Raw genomic sequence first — 25,180 nt, forward strand, 5'->3', positions numbered from 1 at the left:
GACATATATGTAGTAGTCCTACTAAAAGCAGTAACTAATATAGCACGTGCCATTGCGTGCTCATTTACATGTGAATTCCCAAAATGCATAGCTGCAGTGGAAGCAATTGATGGTGGGCGAAGATGGGGAACAACAGGGTAGTACACATGTGTAACACATGTTCATGAGAAATTATTAGTAGCTACAGGTACAGAACAGAAATATGTATCATATTATTGTGTATTTTATTGATTTTACTCCGACAAACATGACATTACTGCCTATTTTAAGCATGCATCAAAGAAATTGCATGTAACGGCCTACAAACATCACTGGCACTAACACATCTATAGTTGCTTATGAAAAGGTCCATTTTTGCTTTATGTCATATACAGACAGCATAATGAGGCACACGTATCATATGTTATGTCATTGTTTTCATAACTTAAACACTGCAGATGACTACTTAGCTCATCTACCATTGTGTTAAAGCAGCTGCAATTAATATCTCATCACAGCATACACTTCAACAGAGGGGGTGGGGTTCAGCACACACACTAATTACAGCCTCATTTCACGGTCAACTTAGTTCACACCATTTGCACCTGTTTCAAGTCATTGAAAGGTGTGGCTGATTAGGCTTTTTGGGGAAGGGAATACCTTTCTTACAACATGAATAGCACAACTGAAGTTAATCACACTCATTTGAAAGCTTAACTCTAGCTACTAAATGCCCCAACAACTCATTACTTATCAAAGCGTACGTCACACATTAGTTCACTCATATCTATAGTTGAACTACTATGAAAGACACATTATCACACACTGCATGTGTTGTCTTGTTGAGTCACAGCCACATTCAGGTGTGCCACATCTTCGATTAATGTACCACACATATCCTCTACCAAAAACAACACTTTTTGCAATATGACCACCTTCATGATAACCATTGTGAATGGTCATCTCATGATAGTTATGTACATTATGATACTGATATCACTACACAACATATGATTTTTAGGTACAAATTTAATGTATTTTTCCTCACGCATTACTGCAGAACCATAGTATGTTGTATGTTAGGGAACTCAAAAGTTCTAAGTACACAGGCATGTACATTGTTATTACAACTATTTATGTTCACTTTCACACACACATTTTGGGTTAAGGAAATGATGCTGTTAGATACTCATAAATACAGAACATACAATAACTGTTTGTTCAATATTTACACATGTAAATGTAAAACTTATGTTATTGTTATATATAGTTGCCCCTGGAGGACATGTGTCACCTGAGATGGAACAAGTGTCTTCACCTGGGTCAGCCAGCTCAACACTACTAGAAGGTGAGTGTATCATTTGCTGGCCATATAATATGTGCTCTTCTATATGTTATGTTGTCATGTGCATTATTTGTTTTGCACATCTTCTTTAAATAGGATTACTTAGTGTCAGTGAAAATTAAGTGTAAGGCAACATGTATTGTGTTAGTGATGTTAATTATCATGTAGGACTTCTGAGTTTAGAGCAACTTTTCATTCATTCATATTTCATACTGAGTCCAAACATTATTCGTAAGTCAAGGTAGTTTTTAATGAGGTTATAAAACGTATGCTAACATGTTAGGTGTTACTTAGGACACAGTACAATTACATAGTAACACAGCATACATTAACATGCCATTTAATAATGTGTACATTTCTTTTTAGAACATCATGGTGATGAGGATGATGAGTATGATGAGGATGACGCCACAGAAGAGACTGAAATACAATCATGTGACCATGAAGAGGTGCCAATAGAAACTGTTGTACCGCCAAATCGTCCATCAACTTCCACATACGATGCAATTGTAGCTTCAGAGGGAAAAATAGTGGACGCAGAAAATCGTCGCCATTCAGACATGATGACAGTGCTGGAAAGGATGATTGGACTGCAGGAAGAAACAGTATCACAATTGGCACATCTCCACAGAGTCTTCATTGAAGTGCCTAAACAGTTGCAAAAAATCAACACCTCATTCGAAGCATTAGTTGTTCAGCAAACACAAGCTAATTACTGGAGAATGACTAATGTACCACAATTCAACACCTCCCAGCCAGGATCTGTTCATGCAGGTCAGTTTTCACCACATTCATCTGATATTCATTCACCAGGCCCAAATGTTACCGGTCAAGTAGCAGACATTGCTGTGCAGGTTCCTGATGACATCCTACCGCTGCCATCTGTACAAATTCAGCAGCAGACACCTACAAAGGAGGCGACAAAAACAAAACAAGACACACATGAAACAGACCAACCATCACTTGTGCAGTGTCTACCAACTTGCTCACATGTGTCACTGGGCACAAGCCCTGTCCGTGAACAGTCACTACCCAAAAGCCCTGTAGGTGAATCGCTGCCCAAAAGCCCTGTAGGTGAGTCGCTGCCCAAAAGCCCTGTAGGTGAATCGCTGCCCAAAAGCCCTGTAGGTGAATCACTGCCCAAAAGCCCTGTAGGTGAATCACTGCCCAAAAGCCCTGTAGGTGAGTCACTGGCCACAAGCCCTGTAGGTGAGTCACTGGCCACAAGCCCCGTAGGTGAACAGTCACTGGCCACAAGCCCTGCCCGTGAAGTGCCAGAGGCCACTCAAAGTGGCTCTGTTGTGCCTAAAGTTGGTGGCAAAAGAAAAAGGAAAATTCAAGAGACAACAAGCAGGCCTGTTACTCGCTCGCAAAAGGAACAAAAAAAATAAATGTTATAATTCAGAAAATATGTGTTTGGCCTTGTTTTGTTGACTTCAGATTATCTAATTACTATTGTATGTATGCTGAAGACTGTGTTGTTTCCAAACTTTCAACTATGTTCTTGTACACGTGAAGTTTTGGAAATGTTAACACTCATAATTAATTGTGTTATAAATATTTATGTTGTAATCGTCTGTTCAGTAATGGTCCACCAGGAGCCAGTTGCTAAGTTTAGAGAAGCTGCCATTGACTTTGCAGCAAAACATTGCATTTGGGTGTGTTAATTGATGTAAGAATTGCATATGCATATTAGTCACATGCAATTATTAAAACACCTAAGTAAGTGCAAACATCTTTCTTGTACGTGTACAGCAGGATTATGTGTAAATTATTACTTACCTTTGCCTTGCTTGGCCATTGTAATTTTGTCCTTTAATCAGTTGTGTGTTCGTTTCTATAACATCTCAGAATGTATAATAATATATACACACACACACACACACACACACACACACACTGAGTGAGTGTGAGTGTGAGTGTGAGTGTGTGAGTGTGTATATATATATATATGTATATATATATGTGTATATATATGTGTGTATATATATGTGTGTATATATATGTGTGTATATATATGTGTGTATATGTATGTGTGTATATATATGTATATATGTGTGTATATATATATATATATATATATATATATATATATATATATATATATATATATAGTACTATATAAACTGGTATACACAAACTAATACACTTCATGCTTCCTTGTGAAAGCACACTATTTTAATAATACAGGCCTAATGTTTGAGAAATATCCTAAGTATGAGACTCTAACAGTATTGTGCTTAAACAAATGTTTATTACTTCATTCAATCATGTTTCTCACCATTTAAATAGGTTTCATACAAGGTATACTTAATGCCATCAATGTTGTGTGTACTCCTGCAATATAAAAAAAAAAAAAATATTATATATAAATATATATATATTTTTATAAGAGATATATTTATATATATATATATATATATATATATATATATATATATATATATATATATATATATATACACACGTATTTAAACTCATGCAGACAGGGAGTTAACCAGACTTTCACATACACACAGAAATGTAAGCGGGGAAAAAACATTTCTTTTTGCAGGTGTGTTTTTACTGATATGCCTGGCTAAGAAATATTTTCACACACTGGTCTTTGTTAGTTTTCAACAAAACACTATGTGAACGCATTCACAGTCTAGGGATGTTTTTCACAAACGAGATAAAAGAAGGAGAAATGTTTCTCCCACAGTCCCATATCACGAACCACAACTGTTAACCCAATTAGACAAACAAATCCAATTGGCGTTTGAAATAAGGAGTCAAAGTAGTTACTTTTGTTGACCTTGACAAGGAAAAACAGGAGTTTGTTAGCCATTCAGCACATTCATTTTGATGAGCAAATAACACAGACCTGCACATGATCTGTGAAGCCATCTTGAGCAGTCGCGGACAGAAAGCAAGCACACGCCAAATCGATGATTTCATTCGAGCAAAATATCCTTATTACCAAGACCGTAAGCATGCACGGAATTTTAATTCCTCAATAAGATTCACTTTATCAAGTAATGACTTTTTTGAACGTGACCAGGATAAGCTACAACACACCTATGGTTTCTGGAAGATTGCCCCGGAAAAACAATTTCTCCTGAAAGACGGCACTTATATTGTCGTGAAAGGCATATTTATTCCTAATGGCAATAGCAATGTATCCGCTACTACTGATCCGTTTGAATCGATACGTGCTGCAATATCTGCAGCCTCCATTCCTGAAACCCACATTGTACAAGAACAAAAGTACTATGATTATGTACCAAGCCTTTCAGCTGAAATTGCATTGGAATGGGAACCGGAAGAAATGAACCTACCTCCCGACCAATTATTTGAAGAAAGCAGTGGCGATTCCTATGAGCGCATCCTGGAGGAGATATGTGCCATACTGGATTCAGCGGTTGGGTTAAGCGTGGATGAAAATGGCTTGCATTTCTGGAGCGACCAGTTGCAGCCAGGCGAAGAGTTAATTCTAGAAGAATGGTAAATATAACAATCGTTATGCGTTGACTCTGCGTTTAAATTTTTTTTTTTTTTGTAACCACCATTTTCACTTTCAATGCGTGGATACAGCGTAACATTGCAGACTGCATAACATGTAGCGATCACAAACAAATTGTTTCCTAATACAATATAGTAGGACCTGAAAGAGTAGTACACATTGCTGACGGAATAAATATACGTACTTTCCTATCCCTTTAAACATATTAGCAACATTTTACCATTACTCTAACACATACCTGTTTTGTTATCATGCAACATCTACAACATTGAAAACCGGGTCCACCACGTATGACGTGGGACCCTTGTCATGGGCCAAGGCGTCCTTAAAAAGGATTAGTGATGTAAGTCCCGCCCCCAAGCGACGTGCGCGCCTCAAAGCCTATTGGCTGTCATGTTTTGTTATAGTAACGGTAACTGCAGTGTGTGATGCGTGCGGCTCAGTGTTTGTAGGCGTACCCTGGGCGTTAGCCGAATGTTAATTGAGTGGGAGGAGTGTTAGCGTGCGTTTCACGCTGGCTTAACATGACGTCACACGTATTGCATTTGCGCATTGTGTTATCGGCCGTGCTTTCTGTTCAAACACGTCTGTTTAAAAAGAATACAGATGTACTCGTTTAGAACGAATGTAGTTTCGTCTTCATTGTATTTGAAATAAAGATGTTATGTTTACTGGTATTTTCAACATGTATTGAACGCACAACGTACGCTTTGTTTTGCGCATGCGCTAACAGTTAGTGGAGCCAAGCGTGAAGTGCGTGCGCACACAAAGATGTGCGCGCACATCTTTCAGTATACAGGCAACGTTCACTTCTTATACATAGTTATGCCTGCTACAAATTTAAAGAAACATTACATACTGATGAACAGTTTTACTTCTAACATATAAGTGACTGACGTGTGTATCTACACAATCATATAGAGCTGCGTAACGCGTTGTCACGGATGCATATCTAGTAAGGTGCCATCTTTGACCATCATGTGTTTGCTGTATTTCAGAGATGTCGGGGAAGATACAATCGGATCAATGTATGATTTCAGAAGAGTCTACCTTTATATGAGATGATTGTGAGGAGGAGCCACCGACTACTATACTACATATGGAACTAATTTTATATTGCTTGCAGCGCTTATTAACAAACAATTAAAAATGTGATACCCTTATGCCTATATTGCATAAACACTTAATTAACATAATGATGTTGCAAAAGAGTGCCTCATGAATTTTTATTGAGTGTTCTTTAATGACTACTAACATTTTATGACATGGTGTGTTTTATATATAACAACCATTCCCACTCTGCTAACACATTTGTGTATTATAATATGTAATGGAACGTATGACTGTCGAAACTATGTAACAATAATAATAATAATATGAGCATGTTCATGTATAGGGCTGCTAGTTGTACGCAGCGATTTACAGACACATGTTTCAGCCTGAGGTCCCTGGCCCGTGGAACGTACAAATGTTTTTTTGCCGCATGAGGCACAGGGAGATAAAGTGACTTGGCCAAGGTCACAAGGAGCCCACACCGGGAATTGAACCAGACTCCCCTGCTTCAAACTATCAGTGCCAGTGTGTGTCTTTACTCACTGAGCCACTCCTTCTCCCAATGTAAAGGACACTTACAACCAAGTAGCCATTTATTTTTAAAATCTCTTGTTACATGGGTATGTAGATAAAATGGTTTGGGACTGTAGCATATAATGTTACTGGCCAGATGTTATGGTCCCCTCCAATGCATGATGTTCTGAATATGACATCACCATCATGTTATGAAGTACGTTTCTGTGTATATTTCATTAACCTAACTAACTATAGTTTACTGTGTTTATTAATCGTTTAGAAATACATAGTATAGTCAATATGATGATATAAGCTACCATAATAAAGCTGGTGTTATCATTTGTCGGTGTTATACATGGATCCTACACCAATTGATAGAGACACAAACAGTTGTCTTAAAACGTGTGTCTATGCTAGTGATGAATGTGCTCCCGTAAGTAAACAAATAAGTACAGTTATCCCCTTTTCTCCAACCACCTCTATATTACATGAATGGAAATTATAAGGAAACATACATAAAATGTGATGAAATGTGAGTAATCATTTTGTAATACAATGCACATGAAAGCTCAAGAGTAGCTAAATGCATATACATGATACAGAAAGTACATATATGTAACATTTGTGTTTAAACCAATATGTTGGGTTTTTAGTTCCAATAATTATAGGAAGATTGAGGTAGCCACATCTTATGAGAGATGTCAGCAAATATACATACCATGATCAGTCATACTGGAGATATACCTATAATGCAAAGGAACAATATATAAATTGCAAACATTGACATGCCATCTTCAGTACCGTAAACAACACAGCAAAGTGTGTATTTGGTGTTAAATGTACAACACCATGTATATTTCATGACATTCAAAATGTAAATCTGCCTGGTGTACACATCATCTGGATGTACATGTTACACTGCACCAATAACATTGTATGTAAGCATACTAGAAGCATGAATGATTATGGGCATAATATGTGTTTTGTCTTAGCATAAGGAATAACACAATGCTAAAATATTATTGCTTTGTTACCCAAGTTGTATTCACATACACACAACTAAAGTACAATTGAAGAGGGATTATATAACCTGTGCAACAATAACATACCGGTGCCACATCCCTTTGTGCACACAGCAGAGAAAAGAAAGGTGTGCAACTCATATTCATCTGTGTCCTAACAGAAGGTTATATAAAGAAACATTATTGTTAATATAACATAATTAAACTATAAAAGTAGTACTAGGAACATATGAGTTTGTACTTACAAGAAAAAAATGAATTGATGAGATTCTGTCGTGTCTGGCCACCACTGGCTGTTTGTTCATTTTCAGCAGCTACATGGGTGGGATGCTCGTCTACCAAAGCCTCAGCTAGGTCTGACTGTACATTGTGCCTGAGTGCAACATTGTGCAAAATGCAACAGGCAAGGATAATATCAGACACTTTTTGAGGCTTGTATAGAAGAGCCCCACCAGTTCTGTCCAGACACCTAAACCTGGTCTTGAGTAGGCCAAATGTCCTCTCTATAACAGATCTTGTAGATATATGGGCTGCATTGTACCTGTCCTCTGCTTCAGTTTGAGGGTTTAGCACCGGAGTCAAGAGCCACGGCCTAATTCCGTATCCTGAGTCACCTATAATGAATGGAGCACACATAAGCTGACATTAGTGATCAAATTGTACAATGCCAACATTCCTAAATCAACATGTGTTTTGTGTTAGAACATGTAAATATGTACTCACCCAGCAGCCAACCAGGTTCAAAATGTCCCTCTTCGAACGCATGGAAGACTGAAGAGTTCCTCAGGATAGAGGAATCGTGACTGGAACCAGGGAACTTGGGTACCACATGCATTATCCTCATCGTGGCATCACATACCACCTGTACATTGAGTGAATGGTAGTGCTTCCGATTGCGGTACACATGCTCACTCTGACTAGGTGCAATCAAAGCAACATGTGTGCAATCGATTGCACCCAGCACAGATGGTATCCCTGCTATATTATAAAAGCCAGTCCTGACTTCCAGCCACTCTGTTGCCTCTGTAGGAAAATGAATATAATTCCTAGCGCGTCTATTGAGTGCATAGAGAAACTGGGTCAAGGCCCGCGAGAATGTAGATTGCGAGACCCCGCCCACTATGCCCACAGTTGTCTGGTATGACGCGGAAGCAAGATAATGTAATGAGCACAGCATTTTAACAAGCCCAGGGACTGCACGACCTCTGGCTGTGAAAAAATCTAAATCCCCCCTTATCTCCTCATAAAGAGCTAAGATTGCTGCTGAACTCAAACGATAGCGACTTACAATCTCCTCCTCACTCATCCCATCTAACAGGGTTCTCTCCCTGTACAGACGCGGACGAGGCACAAGTTGTCTCCTCTGTCTTCTCCTCTGATCTCCTGTCCCTCTACCTGTCCCTCGGCCTGTCCCTCTCCCTGTCCCTGTCGTATCCGCGTCACTGTCACTGTCCCTCGGTGTGTCCCTACCTTGCCCTATATGATTCTCTTGATCATCAAGCATGTCATAGAAAAGAATGTTCCTGCGTCTCCTAAACATTCGCAACATTTTGAAATGAGTAGCTGTGAATGAGCAGGTAATGTGCGTCCTTTAAATAGGTATGTGATGATGTCAGGTGACATAGTAAAATGCAAGGTGTTACATTAACATAATAAAGTACTTCTGTGGCAAGCTGTGTGCACTTGTTGTTCTAAGTATTTGTTGTGTGTATTCTGCAGGGAATGATGATATTTGGCAATGATGTGACGTGAAGCTTTGTACAAAGATTGCTTGCAAATAAATAGTTGCATGTGCAATGCATGTAACACTTGTGAACGCAAGAGTCAGTCATGTAATGAGACAAAAAGGCTGAGATTGACGTGGGAAAAGTTTTGTGTAACATGTGTAATTATCCATGTTATTGTGACATGTTGGCAACAATGAATAGTCGTGTGCATATGCATGCATTTGTGTAAGGAGGATAGTTGGTATAGAATGAGTTTACAAGGTGTCCCAATGATGAATTACTGTACATGTGTGTATAAGTTAGGTTGAAGTGCTTGTAATGCAACGGTTACAATGTAAACATGCAATGTGATTGAGCGTCCAATAAGTGACGTCATGAAAATAGGGAGGACCCAAAAGTATATGTAAACATGAGAAGACAGATGTACATGAACGTTTAAAGATGCGTGTCACATTACAAGCATTGTGTAATGTAAAGGAAGATGAATATACTGTGTATGTGTGACATGTGTGACATGTGTGACATCATGTAAATAATTGTCGCTGAGTTGAGTAAAATGTGTGATATGATGTGAGGTTCTCCTTTAAGAGTGTAGTATAGTATTTTCCCTTGGCACATCATCACATGATGAGTAATGTGACCCGCAAATGCTGAAAACATGTAAAAGTAGAATGTTATGCAAATAAGACACATCAGCTGTGACACAATGCAGGGAATGCCCCCACACTGTAATGCAAATCCCCCTTGTATTGTGAGCAATGAAACGTAAACAGTACTATACTGTTATACGTCCCCGCTCCATTGACTTCCATTGATGTACAGAAGATGTTTTTTTTCTAAGTGCCGTTCCGGCAGCCTTAGCGATCGTTCTCCCGTCCAAACTGCCAACTTTAGTTGGCGGGAGAAATCGGCCATAACATCTCAATTTCGTAGTGCCGATCAGCCCCGATAAGCTGTTTTTTTTTGTTGAATCCAGCCGATTTAAAAAAGTGGCGATCAGTGTCGAAAACAGGCTTATCGGCAGGCGACTGGCCATAACCAAATTATCGGCTCCGAAACCTGGCGATATGAAGCACTTATCGGCGCTTACTGAATCTCAAACCCAATTTTGGCTATAACATGGCCATATTTCCCTTATCAACGCTTACTGCATGAGGCCCTAAGTCATTGAGTGGGTGTCCACAGATCTGATTACTTTATAAGTGGGGTTGTTACTCCCTCTTGCGTGATGTCACTGTGAGCTGAGAACAATGCATAGGCAAATGGGTCCAGCCCTCTCCTCCACATTGTCCCATTTGGTTGACTGGGTTAATGGTAGAGGAAACACGTGCTTGATGTGCACCTCCACATTTAGAATTCACATTAAAAATAAGTACTTTTTAATTTCCTATAAAAAACAAACAAAATTACATTCTTAATTTTAGTCATATTTAATTTGTTTATGGAAGCGGACTGTTAAATTGTCTAAAATAAAAAATATTTAGATTTTATTGAAGTCGGACTGCCCTTTTAAGTCCCAGAGGGTTGGGCCTGGGGAATGATGGTATTAAGCTAAATTATTGTTTGTATTATTATTTAATAATTTTTAGTCACTAATGTAATTACTGCTTACAATTGGCTTTCTTAAATGTCATTTGAAGCTGATCATACACAAAGATAAACCACAGACAAGTCATGAAGACATAACTCTTCTTATCTGAAGTATCTAGGGCAGGAGTGGGCAACTACAGTCCTCACGGACCACCAACAGGTCAGGTTTACAGGATATCACAGCTTCAGCACAGGTGGCTCAATCAGGGGTCCAGTCAAAGACTGAGGACTGGAGTTGGCCACCGCTGATCTAGGGCATACCCGAAGCGTACATGTATCTTCAGTACAAATAGGAAGCAGATCAGTAAACTTTGGAAAGAAATGGAAAACTACTGAAGTAAAGAAGGATATGCTCACATCCCTGTGATATATAGAGCACCAAATGTAGTGTTGTCATCTTTCTTATATCAGAAGACCTGTCAAGTGATGTATTTTCTTACGTAACAAACCACATTTACCTATGTAACGGGTATTCCCTGTGAATACAGACGCTACTACTGCGTATACCTGTGTGGCACTCAGGAGCCTAAGCCTCCGCTCGGGGAGCCTGGGGTACATACATATATATATCTCGTGGTGCAACGCCTCCACCTGGAAGGGATCCCAACGGAGTGGGAGGAGTCCCTCACAGGAAACAATCACGGTAAGCAAACGGATGTAAAACAGAACAGGCTTTACTGCATATATGAGCATACGTAACTAATCACATTAAAGGTTAGCACTGCATAAGGATATCACATAATCCCCACACCCACCACCATGTACCCCCACACATGTGTCCACAGAATAACCCCCCTTGTCCCGTGGTCAGCGCTGCCACTATGTGAGAGTACTCTCGTGTGTGCACGTGCGTAACGTTACCTGCCCAGTGCGACGGCACCTGAGCGTTAAAGATTCTTCACAAAGGACCAGACGAGCTTTAGGGTGATGTCCGGTTCCTCCGGTGAGAAGATCTGTGAGGGCGGTCCACCCTTGGTACGGTTCCGCTCTCTCTGCTGAGCAGGCTTGGTCCCAAGCCTCTGGATGGAAGCGCAGCGTCCGCTGTATCCCTAACTGGCTCTGGATAGTAAAGGGCAGGGTCCCTAACCTGGGGCATGTCCCTTAAACAACTTATACTACTGGGTGGCTCAGGGCTAGCTGGGGCCTAGGGGGCTGCTGGCCTAGTGCAGGGAGTCACTGACTCCTGCACCCTACCTCCTTCCCCTAGCTTCTCCTGGCACCGACTAGCGTGGGCTCAGAGCGCCAAAAGTATCAAAATCTCCCCTGCAGGGAGATCCTACAGCCCTATTGGCTACCTGGCGTCACCTGACTCTGCCCATGTGCACCCTGGGGGCTGTATCTTCTTGGGAGCTATTCTCCCCTATGGCCGCCTCGCGCGCACTTCCTTTGCGCATGCGCCAACCTCCGTAGTGGCCACCGGCTACCGCGACCCATTGCGCATGCGCAACTACATTGAAGATTGCGCCGCCCCTCGCGGGAGCCGCCAGGGGCCTCCGGAGCACCGGAGGGCTCCCTGCTGGCCCCCACCCTCCAGGAACGCCGACGGGGCTGCCGCTTGGTTCTAGCAGCCCCCACCATCAGCGGAGGTAACGGGGGTCGTGGAGCAAATGGGGGCTACACCTATATTTTTGTGGTGCCATTTTTTCATTGTATATAGAAGAGTACATCATACATCTAGAGTACATTGTTTGCTTAGCTATAATAATGTGCTTTTGAATTGCTTTGTTAGACCTGTACAGTTTCCTCTCTTTTTTTTTTCAGGATTCACTACACGCTATTGAGGGGTATTGCACTCCGAAGCAGCATTAACTGTCATTGACTTGAACATATTATAAAACAAGCTTTCGAGAGTTCTCCTCTCTTCCTCAGGTCACGGTGTGAAGAAGTCATGGCAAAGGGGATGGTAACAGACGGCAATACATGCATGAAAGGGATGGTGAGAGTTGTTAGAGCATAAATAAACTTCCATCCATCAGCAGAATGAGGGGGGCGGGGATGTAGGGGGGAAAGGGTTTGAAATTTTAAATGAACAAGGCAGCAGGAAGAAACGTTACAAAAAATATATGATAGCCTGTAAGAAAACCCATATCAGCATTACGTATTTTAATGTCAAAAAGCATTATTATTTTCAGTTCAAATGTTTTCCGTTCTTGAGGGCTCTGAAACATTTAATTGAGGATACATTTTTAAATAATTAATGAAATGATCTGGCTGTGAGAAGTGGTGTCCTACTGGAGTGCAGTACCTTCCTTCTTCATGGTGTGTTATTGTGTGTCTGTGTAGGTTCATTCTGGTTTAACTTTTTGGCTGGTTTTGCCAATGTAGCATCCTTGGTCAGATTTGCTGCATTGAATCATATATACCACATTCCTGGATGTGCAACAGTAGGAGTTAAACATGGGAACAATGTCCAAAAAACTGATTTTATTTTTTTCAATTGTCCTTAAAATACTATACATTTATAATGATAAACAGCAAAACCATTGAACAGAAGGAGTAGAGGAGCCATTTTATATACTTAAGAAATGCAAACATAAAAATATGGGAAGAGATATTGTCAGGCAGCACAATAGTATGTGTTAAATGGTATTATAGGCTAAAGCAGTAAAATTCTGGGCATTACTGAAATCCCTGTCCTCTGATTTGTTAAAATTCAGTAATGCCCGGAATCTTGGGCAGCTTACACAGGGTTTATTTCCAGCCAATCAGCTTTTCTTTTTGATAGAAAAGCTCCGAGATAGGGCAGGGGATTGTGTCAGCAGCAGTGTGTGTGTCAGCAGCAGCGTGTGTGTGTGTGTCAATGTATCAGCAGCTGCAGCAGCAGCAGCGTGTGTGTGTGTCAGTGCAGCAGCTGTGTGTGTGTCAGTGTGGCAGCAGCAGCGTGTGTGTCAGTGTGTCAGCAGCAGTGTATGTGTGTGTGTGTGTGTCAGCAGCAGCAGCAGCAGTGTTTATGGGTGTAGCAGCAGCGTTTGTGTGTGTGTGTTGCTGCTGTGTTGTGTGTGTAGAGCTGCTACAGTATGTGTTTATAGAGCTGCAGTGTGTGTGTGTGTGTGTGTGTGTGTACACAGAGTGGGAGGCAGTGTGTGGATATAGATAGCTGCTTTAATGTATTTACCATTTTATTTTAATAAAAAAAATCTATATAACTACACAAAAGTTATTATTTATGCCAAAAAACTACATTTAGCCTATAATAGTAATAATCCCCTCAGAACAGGGCATTACTGGCCAATAATTACATATCAATAAAAAGGAACTGTTTTTTTCCCCAATATAAAGCAGTGCAGATTGCTTAGGTTATTTTGTTTTTAAATAATTCATGAGAGTAATTAATCTTCTAACAAATGTGATAAATGTATGCTGTTTATAAAGTCTTAATACCCACTATACTGTCATGATCCATTAAAAGCAAATAACATAAAAGATGGAGAGTTTGTCTGGCTCATTATTCTCCAGCCACAACGTTCTGCATATTTGGAACTAGGAGATGGCTGATCTAAACTGTCATTGAGTAATGGATTCAGAATACCAGAAGATTTAACATGGACTGTACAACTGCAATCTTATTAAAACCTGAGCATCTAATCAGGCAGATTGTTGTGCCAATTGCAGTTTATTACAAGTGACCTTCGGTATACAAGGACAGTATCTCTACAGAACCTTGAAATTGCATAATGCTAATCAGGGACTGTATAAAAGACTTCACAATCCTCATCTGAGTTAGTCTAAATATCCCTAATAGAAGTCTACAATAACCAGTCACACTCCAGTATCCAGATATGATGCATCTTATTAAAATTGCTGAAATACAATTTAGTAACCATAATTCTGTGAATATATTAAAAACATTCAGGTGTGAAAAACATTTAGGAATGATCATTCAAATGTCTAATTCAAGTTGCAGCCTTGATGTCAGATAGTGTATGATAATTAGGTCAAAGATCGCTACTGGGAAAAGCTATTATCAAGGACAAAAGTGAAAGGCTTTCTACAGTATGCAGTGGTGGAATTAGAGCATTTCAATTACAGTATTGTACATTACTAATATATTCCATATTTTATGTTTTTATATTTTGAGCGGAGAGGGTGAGTGGCATTGTGCAGGGGTTGCTGATACTGGTGGGCTGCAGAAACAGGTTGCAACCCTGCAAGTATAAACTGTGCTCCTTCCACCTCGAGGCTGCCCTCTAATCTCAGCAACCCTGCTCAGATGAACAGATGCATGATAATTATATACTTTGGGCACTGTTGGAGCATAAAGATCTGTTACTAACTTGTTGAGGCATGTAGACATACACTTTGGGCCTCATGCAGTAAAGACCGATAGAAAAATCGCCATTTTTTACAGTGTTGCTATCACGGTATGCAGAAAGCCCCAAATACCAGTGATAGCAACATTTGCAAAAATGGTGAGTAGCCGGGTCCGGGGGTGGGTGGTTAGGCCTCCCGGGTGGGTAACGGGGGAGGTTTGGTTGTATTTTTATGTATTCTTTCTGGCAACGGTGGATATGGCCCTGTACTGTGCTGACGAGGATGCCCTTCATAATGGTAGGGGTAAGTAGAACGGTTTTATTTACTTTATTTATGCTTGCTGGCTAATGTTTTGTTTAATTATGGGCAAATGATCTATTATCCATATCTGGATAATAGTTATTTTGCACATTACTGTACTGTATGTGTTTTTTTTTGGGGGGGGGTATATTTATAGAAATGTATGCCATCTTTATTTTTTACAACACAAATGGTACCTCAAGCCAGTGGGGACCACCCAGGGACCCCCGGACATCCGTGGGGACCACCTGGGGACCCCCACCAACCTCTGGTATTAATCCTGTGAATAAAAAAATAAATTATGGTTTTATGTGGGGACAAAGAGGGTGGGTGGGTTGTGTATTAGTGTTTATTACATATTGTAATGGTTATTGGTGGCCTTGGAGGTGGGTCTTAGGGCTTTTGTGTGTATTTTTGTTTATTGTGGGTAGCAGGGGTGGGTCAACGAGGTAGTAGCCCTAAGGATGGGTTTTTTGGCCTACCAGGAGTATAGCGGGAGGGGTTAACCCCTTCATTACCATAGCGGGATTAACAGCTAAGGTATTTATGGGGTTAAGTCCATCCGCAACCACCCCCCCCCCGCAAGGCCTAATCACACACCAAGGGCCAAATACCACCTTCACCCACCCCCGCTACCCACAAGAAGCATGGCACTGGTGGTTAACCCCTTCATTGCGTAGCGGTTAGCCGCTAAGGTAATGAAGTTGCCTGTAAATGCATTTTTCATGCATCTGATTCATGCCGGGGATCTCCAGTGATGATATTAATGGGTATCAGCTCCGGAGTCTCCCAGCATGAAACCGATGCAGTAAAAATACATTCTTTTTTCTAAGTGCCTTCTGGCCGCTTATCGGCAGCTTCTCAACACCTTCTTGACAACTTTTCCTGGTGTGACGATTTGGAGAGGAAATCTCCATTCTAGAGCGGCGATAAGCCTCGATAAGCTAATTGGGGCTACTAGAATAGCCTCGATAAGCTAATTGGGGCTACTAGAATAGCACAAGTTTGACAAGCTGCTGGTAATCGGCGATTTTTTTTTTCAAGCAGAAAAAATTGCCGAAAAGCTCTCTTAACGCCAACTTATCGGGGCTTTCTGGATAGCAGTAGGCTTTTTTGGTGATAGGTGGCTTATCGCTGCTTAGTGCATGAGGCCCTCAGCCTTTGTTTCTTCAGTACAGTATCCCCTTCCAAAATGCTCCCAGGTTTGCAGGCATTGATTAGGACTGCTTGTGGATTTAGGACACCGAGCTTCCCATTTTGATTGAAAACAAGAGATGGCAAGTCAGATTCAAGTTTCAGAACGAACTACCATTTTTCTCTGGAATATATTGTAGCAATAAAAAATTATATTAACCTTTCTGTTGCGCTATTGCACATATATAATGATACATCTATAGTTAACAAAAAATGTAAACATTGCATTACTTTTTAATGCCAATTTAGAGACATATTGCATTACTTTTGAATGCCAATTTAGAGACATATTTAATTAAAAATTAAATATGATGGTAGCCAAAATATTGAATTACTATTTAATTTGTTTTCGCCAAAGAAATTAAGCAGGCTTAAAAATTTAACTAGTCGTTGATTTATTTCTGATGCAGTAAAAAAGTTTGTTCTTGCTACTTCACATTTGTTGAGAAGGGATAATTCTGTTAAAAAGTGACGTAGTCACAGTAACAACCTTTATACTGTGGAACTGTCATCACTGTAGAAATGTAGCCTCTTAATCTGCACACAATTCTCTACTTAATTTTTTATGCCTACTAAATTAATGAACACTACATCCAGATGCTTCCCTTTTAATTCGTGATTTTAGCTTCTTAAGTTCATGGTTGCTTTCATCAATATGGAGACCACACTCAGTCATTTTCCAAGACTCTTCATACAAGTGTTGCTCAAAATATTTATGTGCAATCTGATTGAATATTTGGGACAGATGATTTTTTCCAGGCATATAGTGAATGCATGTCAAAGCTAAAGCGTGCTCCATATTCAAAGCCTTCATATAAAGCCTGGCAGCAGCTTCTTCTTCAGCAGATAACAATAGGATATAGCCCTTAGAACAATAGTCCTCTACTTGTGATTTTAGGTCATTAGATCCATGTCTCTGGATTACCTTATCTATGTCTTTCAGAGCATTGGAGTAATCCTTTAGATGCGAGAGAATCATGGCGCGTTGGCGTAGATATTTAGGGTTATTGTTGCTTGTTATAACAGCCAGTGAAAAGTAATTCAGAGCTTTTTCATGCTCATTCTCTTGTGTCAAAAAATCCCCCTCTTGAGCTGCAATCTGTAATAAAAAAAACAAAAGGGGTTGTAAAATATTAACAAAATGGAGTTTAAAAAAAAATCAGAATAGCCAGAGAAATATTGAGGGAAGAGAGATGTGTAGTCATGTGAATTTCTAATAGTACCCAACATTTCTTGATAGGTACTGTATAATACAGTAGTGTTTAGCCCAAAGTTTAGCATTGGTAGAGTGATGTAAAAATGTTCAAAAAGTGGTTTATGGGTGTTCGGAATAGTAATAGGTCCTAGGATCTTTTTACTAATCTGATGTAAAAATGTGCTGTTTATTTTGCACAAAAACAACATTTTTGTCCAATAATGTACCTTTATAAACAGTCCATTTATACATCCTCATACCACCAAATGCTGCTTTCCTTTGTGAAATTTACACTCCTTACTCAATGATGATGAGTTTGAAAAACATTTAAAACATTGAAAGTTAAAAGGTACTCAAAATGTCTTGGTATTATGCATTTCTGCATTGTAATATCTGACGAATAAGAGGTTTGCAAGATCCGTAGCTTATGATCCATCTTTAAGAAATTGAATAATATGTTGTGTGCATCACTGAGGTGGCTGCATGTACTTACATGCTAACATTTCCCCTGGTGAATTATGTTATCGTTCAGTGTACCTTCTATCTGTTTATATTTGTGTGCATTATATTGGGTTTATAAAATATAGAGGGTTATGTATCAAAGTCTCCTGGCTGCAAAACTAGATCAAAAACATTGCACCAGATTTATCAAAGAAAACGGTCCAATAGGATAGAATGGGATATTTTGCTTTGATAAATACAGTATTATGATAATATTACGAAATATGATGTATTTTAATCAATCTGGTGCTTCCTGATTTAATGTACTGTAGATACTGTTTGATTTTAAAAATACAATATATTGGGTTTATGATAGGTCCAGGCTCTTCCTGGATCTTTGCAGACCTACTGTACAAAGAGGACTTAATTAAGGTTGTGTGACAGGGTGAATTCAATATCCCAGCCATATGCCTGGCAGACCTATATATAGGTCTCCAGTTCAGCAGTGACTGGGTTATTCCCAGCTTGCAAAATACTGGTTTAATTGACCAGGTCCCAGCTGCCTCATTAAGGGGCTTTAAGAACCCAGAGCTCTCACTTGTGCATGGGTCTGTATGATACAGGGAGACATGCTGGAACTCTGGAAAGAAAGCAGATTGACTCAAGGTCTGTTTAATTGGTCCTTGGTCTGTGTTTAAATCCTGGACTTGAACCACCATTGCTGGGAAAAGGGCAAAGCCCTGTTCAGGTCTTATTTTTCCATTTGTTTATCTATGCTAAAGAAAAGCTCAGTTATTTTGTGTTCAATGTTTTTGTGGCTGAATAAACAAGCCTATTCAGATCACCCACGTGTCGTTACATTGTCCCTGCAACATAGGGGCTATAACTAAAAGTGACATATAAATTATGTAGAAGGCAATAAACCATAGCTAGACCCCTGGGATTACAGTCGCAAAGGAAACTAACATTCCTCAGACACCCCTTGTGCATCCCAGAGAAGGGTCACAGGTCACCACTTAGTTGGAGGACTTTATTAAAAATTAAAATATTGTGTGACGTCATCCACCACGTCCTAGGACATACATATTCGGTATTGTGGCAAAAAGACAAATCAAACCATACAACACACTACACGGGTAAGAGGTGGCAAGGACAGATCTTTATTGGTTACTCAAATTTAGGAGCAAGACGGTCATAATAAGTCTTGTTATGTCCGTCGTAATTGCCTGAACGTATTAATATGACTCATATGTGTCTAAATATTAGAAAAAGGAAGTTATGAGTGCGTTTATATATCTAGGTACCTTTAAATGTCTTTTTAGAGCAGGGTGTTTTCTAAAGTTGTAATACCGTCAACCTAGAAGCTAATTTATGACAGGGGTTTGCTTATGTTGTTTCAATGGAAAAAAATTGTACATAAGTCTTAGCAAGGTATTCTGAAAATCAGAATTCAACAGCGGTGTGAATAATGAATGAATGAATATGGATTTCTGTTTTATTTTTATCCTATTATTTTAAGAAACTGTTCTTCATTTATTGTAACTGTATATTCTTGTAATTATCTTTTTCTGTAATCTGAAGCACTGTGTATGTATATATATAGACCTGCTAAGGAACATATGATTGTTATTATGTCCTGATATGTAAAAGCATGAAATTCAAAGAGGGTGTACTTTCTTTTTCACATGACTGTGTGTGTATATATATGCATAATAACAATCATCTGTTCCTTAGCAGGTCTAAAAGTTAGCTAAATACAACCTCAGATGAACAACAACAAATTACATATTACACCGTGTCATGATTTATTTAACAAAAATAAAGCCAAAATGGAGAAGCTATGTGTGAAAAACTAAGTACACCTTATGATTCAATAGCTTGTAGAAACCGCTGTCCCCCTCTTGTGCCTCGCTCCTGCCGGATCCACAGCACAATGCTGACTGACCAGTCAGTCGCCGCAACTGGCAACAGTGCAACCAATCTTGCTTTAAGTAGGATAGACAAACAGAGTTGGGGGTGGTTGTAGAAGATGCAGCACACCACTAGACCCCCCTGTAGTGCACTCTCCTGTTAATGTTGCGGTTAAATTGACCAGAAGATTGGTCCCTGAGACTTATAGGTTCTACAGTGAGAGCCTGTACATGAAACCCCTTGTAAACAGTGGAGAGTATTATGAACGTTAAAATTATTTAATGGTTCTTAAATTATAAAAAAAAGTGGGGTGTATTGACACACAATAGACTACGACACTGAACACACAACAATAACGAATAATCAAAGGTACAAATGCAGCCACGAGTATCCGAACACTTGCCTTGGAAAATCTGGGGCAATCTCACAGTAATGTGGCAACATTTCTGACATTTCTGTAGATAGACGAATGGCCCATCGGATTAACACAGCGGGGGTCCCTGCATCTGCAAACTGATTTTTTCCTTTGATGGTAAGTGTGAAACGAGTCCTATTATAATGGCAGCTGTGATCCAGAGCCAGGAGTTTGGTCTAAAGCTTAGTGCATCGCATTAACCCTTCAGGGTGTGTATGGTTAATGTTTTAGATGGAAACTAGCGGCTCATACTGTTTAGAGCTAGCACGTTTGCTAGCGTTCTTATTGGTCAGGGAGCTCAATATGCTTGTTTCCTGATACTGCCTTGCAGTCTTAGGTGCGTTTAACAATGTCACTGCTTGTTTGGATAGAGGATAGATTATAGAATCTAGTGTAGACTTATACCGTTACAATCATGGACTCTGTAAAGTGACATGTGATTACACTGAATTAGATATGTAGTAAATCTTCCTTATATCTTCTTCATTAAATATTTAGTGGCCAGAAGAGTGTCTCTAAAATACTTCTTGGTGCAGTATAACAAGGTGATACAACACTATTGCTTGTACTTTTAGTACTATCGGAATACTGCTGACACTGAAAATTAAAGTCTTTTGGTGATAGCTGCCATAGTAATTGATTAGCAGGGATCCCAGGGGAATATATCACAAAGTTTAATACTCACATTAGTATGTGATGTGAGTATTGAATTGGCTTACTAAAATATAAATACCTCCCAATGTTATACTGATGTGCCTCTAATTATCTGGGGAAATGCATCTGTGTTAAAGAAGTCCCCATGGGAATGTTAGCATTTCTGCCAAACACCATGTATTAGGCAGGGTCTCAATTAAGGTGTCCAAGAGATTCGGGGAGCGCCAAAAATATATATAAAAAAAGAACACAAGCAGAAAATAGTGCAATATGTCTCTATAATAAAGATCTTAAATAGATCCCTTTTAAGCCCCAAGAAATTTGTACTCACAAATTTCTAGGTATATACGTGTATATCAAGGTTTCTTTGCTCTGTAATACCCAAACGTGTCAGCAGATATGGGAACAGCATGTGCAGGAACCTTAGTGGAATATAATGAAGAAATGGAACATAGTGCAGACTGATACAAAACTTTATCAGGGATAAATAAAAGATAGGATACACTCACATGCTGTTAGCTTAAGTTAAGCATATTGATCTTATGATTGACGCCAGCAGCTGCAGTTGCTCCACACGCTTTCAGTCTAACGTCATCCGTCCTCGCGTCTTACGATGGAACCCCTGGATGGGGCTGGAGGCGTATCAGTAAGTGGGCAAGTTGTGCTGTATCTCACCTCCCACTACCCCTTCTCTAGTACACTCAATGCGTTTCACCTCGTCACAGGTTTCCTCGGGACTCCTAGGGACTCTAATTTTCAGTGGCAGCAGTATTACAATAGTACTATAAGTACAAGCTTATATCACCTTGTTATACTGCACCATGGAGAATTTTAGAGACACTCTTCTGGCCACTAAATATTTAATGAGGACGTCCTCCGCTTTAAGGAAGATTTACTACATATCTACTGTAATTCAATGTAATCACATAAGTCACTTCACAGAGTCTACGACTGTAATGGTATAAGTCTACACTAGATTCTATAATCTATCTTCTATCCAAACAAGCAGTGACATTGTTAAACACACCTAAGGCCGAGGCCCCGCTGTCAGTCAGTGGGCCCGCACTGCATGCAGGCGATGCGTGGAGAGGCAATTGACCGCTACCGGCGGTCCATAGGGAGCGGGGGGGGCGTGGTTTGAGTGGAGGGCTGAAGCGGGGGTCTCCCAGGCTGCAAGAGGGTGCAGCGAGCCCCCACATGTGCCCTCTGCTGCTCGCTCTCCGTGCTGCTCCCCCTCCCCCCCACGGTCACAGTCCGTCTCCCACCGTTCCGTCCATCCCCCGTCTCCCCCCCACACACACAACACACACACAACACACACACATATACACACACACTCCCCCCCCCCTACCTTTTGGAGGAGGGGGAAGCTCTGACAGTTCCAGCCCCCGGCGCTGATAGGCGCACCATGTGACACGTCACCACTCGGGATTGCAATCCTCTTGCATCCCCTGGCGGCTGATGCGTCACAGCGCATAGTGAGCCTCGTCGGAAGGAGGCAGCGGGGACAGCCAGACATGAGGTAAAGGGCGGTTGGCCCACGCACGTGGCAGCACGCAGTGGGTCCTCAAGTTAAGACTGCAAGGCAGTATTATGAAACAAGCATATTGAGCTCCCTGACCAATAAGATTGCTAGCAAACGTGTTGGCTCTAGCTGCCATTATAATAGGACTCGCTTCACACTTGCCATCAAAGGAAAAAATCAGTTTACCTTTGATCATTTGTTATTGTTGTATGTTCAGTGTCTTAGTCTATTGTGTGTCAATACACCCCACTTTTTTTTTTATCATTTAAGAACCATTAAAGAATGTTAACGTTCATAATACTCTCCACTGTTTACAAGGGGTTTCACGCACAGGCTCTCACCGTAGAACCTACTGTATAAGTCTCAAGGACCAGTCGCACATTCTTCTGGTGAATTTAACCGCAACATAATCAGGAGCTGCACTACAGGGAGTTCTAGGTGGTTGCTGCATCTTCTACAACCACCCCCAACTCTGTTTGTCTATGTTTATTCTAACCCTTGTGCACCCCTGAACTCGCATCTACTTGGCTGAGCGTGTGGGCCTCTCTTCTCTGTTACTTAATTTAAGTAGGATAGGTTGCGCTGTTGCTGGTCGCAGTGCCTGACAGCCAAGTCAGTCAGCACTGTGCTATGGTGCCAGTGGGAGCGAGACACGAGAGGGGAATAGTGGCAGGATTGAGGTACAAGAGGGGGATAGCGGCAGGAACGAGTGTTGCATGAGAGGAGGATAATGGTGGGAGCGAGGCTTGAGAGGGGGATAGTGGCAGGAATGAGGCACAGAGGGGCATAGTGGCGGGAGCAATGCATGAGAGGAGGATATCGACGGGAGCAAGGCTTGAGAGGAGGGTGGGGGAGGGAGCCTTCCATGACTGTCCATTCACATTTGACCCAATGCCGTTTAACTTGTGGGTAGGAGAGGAATTTGTGTCCGTCAGTCAGTGCTTATGTGTCAGTGTGTGTCTGTTTGTGTGCCTACTGTATGAGTGTCTGTCACACAAACACACACACACTGACACACATAGCTGCCAACAGGGGCTAAACTCTGGCTCGTGAAAATTTAGGCTGACTCCTGGTCCCAAACTATATCTTAGCTTGGGTGGTATAGCTGTCAATTACAACAGGAGTTTCCAATGTCACTCCCCACAATTATTTGCATCCACAGTGCCAAGGCATTGTGGGGTGTGACTTTGGAAACTAACTCAATAAATGACTGTTATACAACCCATGCTGTCTGCATACATTTAGGTGCAGTTTGGACTCCCCCACAAGATCAGGACATTATACTGCCAGGAATCGATCAAACAGGTTTTTTTTTTTAGCATTAGTCTAAGGAGTAGATAATAAGCTGTATCAATCGGGGGTTTGCAGAACAGATCTTTTCTAGCAGGGGGTGCACAAAGATTGGAAACCACTGTTAAAGAACTATTATGGATGACATACTCTTATTGGAGCAGCTGTTGTAGTAAATATGGAGTAGTTTCCATTGTTAAAGTTTAATAGGTGAAGTAAAATTTATTTTAGCCTTTAAGCCCTGGTTGACAAAAATAATTGATTATATTAGCAGTATTATGTCAGCCAAGACTAATTTTAATACAAATAAATGTTGTTGTAGTTACAAAAATGTACAAAAACAAAGTAAAAATATTTAAAGAAGTAGTATATCATTATGAAAAAGAAAATATGCTTACAATATTATCAAGTACTATAATATTCTTTTTCTCTAATTACAGTAGCTCAGTCCTATTTTTTTTTTTTTACTGTAGAATCATGCGTTGTGTACATCTAAAATGTAATTTGCTTTTCTCAAGGAGGGACTCATCTTAGTACAAATTATTCCCTTTATAATATTATTATGCCTCTTTAGCAATATTTAATACATTACTCTAAAAGCCAGAGAATAATATGTTTACAAATAACTTGCTGAAGTAGACATTTAAACATCAAGTATAAAATATGAGCCTGTGCTTTACAAACCAGATATTCTTGACTGTTGTAAGTTATTCAACTCTATGGATGAATAAATAGTCAAGTACTAGAGGGGTAACATCTTTGAACTGACATATGGAGGTCAGTGTATAATATTCCATAATTGCTTGTGCTCTAATGGATTTCTCATAATTGCTCTTCGTGATTATGTCCAGTTGTGCGAGTATGTGGTTATGCAATGGAAGATACAAACTTGTTTAAATCTTATGTGAGCTAATAAGCTGAAAAGTTCAGTATTTATTGACCGCGAATTGCATTATTAAACTCCACCAGCGTATTGCAGAATATGTGGATTGAATTGGTAAAATCCATCCACAGATTGTATCTGTAGACGGACGTTCACCGAGGTACACAATTGGAGACTTTATAAGGTGAAATTATAACGAGACTTTATTGTGCCTTTTCCTTAACATCAGGAAACCATCCAAACAAGGGGGAAACACAGCTTCTATTCACTTGGGAGTGGTTCTAGTGAAATACTATGCAATTCACAACTCCCTTAGTTAAGCATGTCTCCCAGCCCCAAACACATAGCATGAAATTAACAGATATAAAAAGTCTTGTAATAAAAGTC

At 40.2% G+C, this 25,180-nt stretch overlaps 2 protein-coding genes across 2 annotated transcripts in view; one reads left to right on the top strand and one right to left on the bottom strand.

Moving 5' to 3' along the window:
* The first annotated feature begins 1,198 nt into the window (after nucleotides 1-1,198).
* Nucleotides 1,199-2,715, top strand: LOC142498115 (uncharacterized). The gene is made up of 2 exons (XM_075606620.1): nucleotides 1,199-1,327; nucleotides 1,691-2,715. The coding sequence occupies exons 1-2, from the start codon at nucleotides 1,231-1,233 to the stop codon at nucleotides 2,713-2,715; spliced, it is 1,122 nt and encodes a 373-aa protein (XP_075462735.1). The 5' UTR covers nucleotides 1,199-1,230.
* Nucleotides 2,716-16,308: 13,593 nt separating this feature from the next.
* The window catches only part of TTC34 (tetratricopeptide repeat domain 34), a 129,852-nt gene continuing 120,980 nt past the window's right edge, over nucleotides 16,309-25,180 (bottom strand). The window contains exon 8 of the mRNA XM_075604888.1: nucleotides 16,309-17,578. Within this exon, the coding sequence (XP_075461003.1) occupies nucleotides 17,057-17,578 (522 nt within the window). The 3' untranslated portion in view covers nucleotides 16,309-17,056. The remainder of the gene's footprint in view (nucleotides 17,579-25,180) is intronic.

The sequence above is a fragment of the Ascaphus truei genome, chromosome 6, assembly GCF_040206685.1.
Source record: "Ascaphus truei isolate aAscTru1 chromosome 6, aAscTru1.hap1, whole genome shotgun sequence".
Lineage (NCBI taxonomy): Eukaryota > Metazoa > Chordata > Amphibia > Anura > Ascaphidae > Ascaphus > Ascaphus truei.

Coding starts and splice junctions, on each gene's coding strand:
- LOC142498115 (XM_075606620.1), top strand. CDS start 1,231: ATGTTATTGTTATATATAGTTGCCCCTGGAGGACATGTGTCACCTGAG. Junction 1,328..1,690: donor CAGCTCAACACTACTAGAAG/GTGAGTGTATCA, acceptor ATTTCTTTTTAG/AACATCATGGTGATGAGGAT.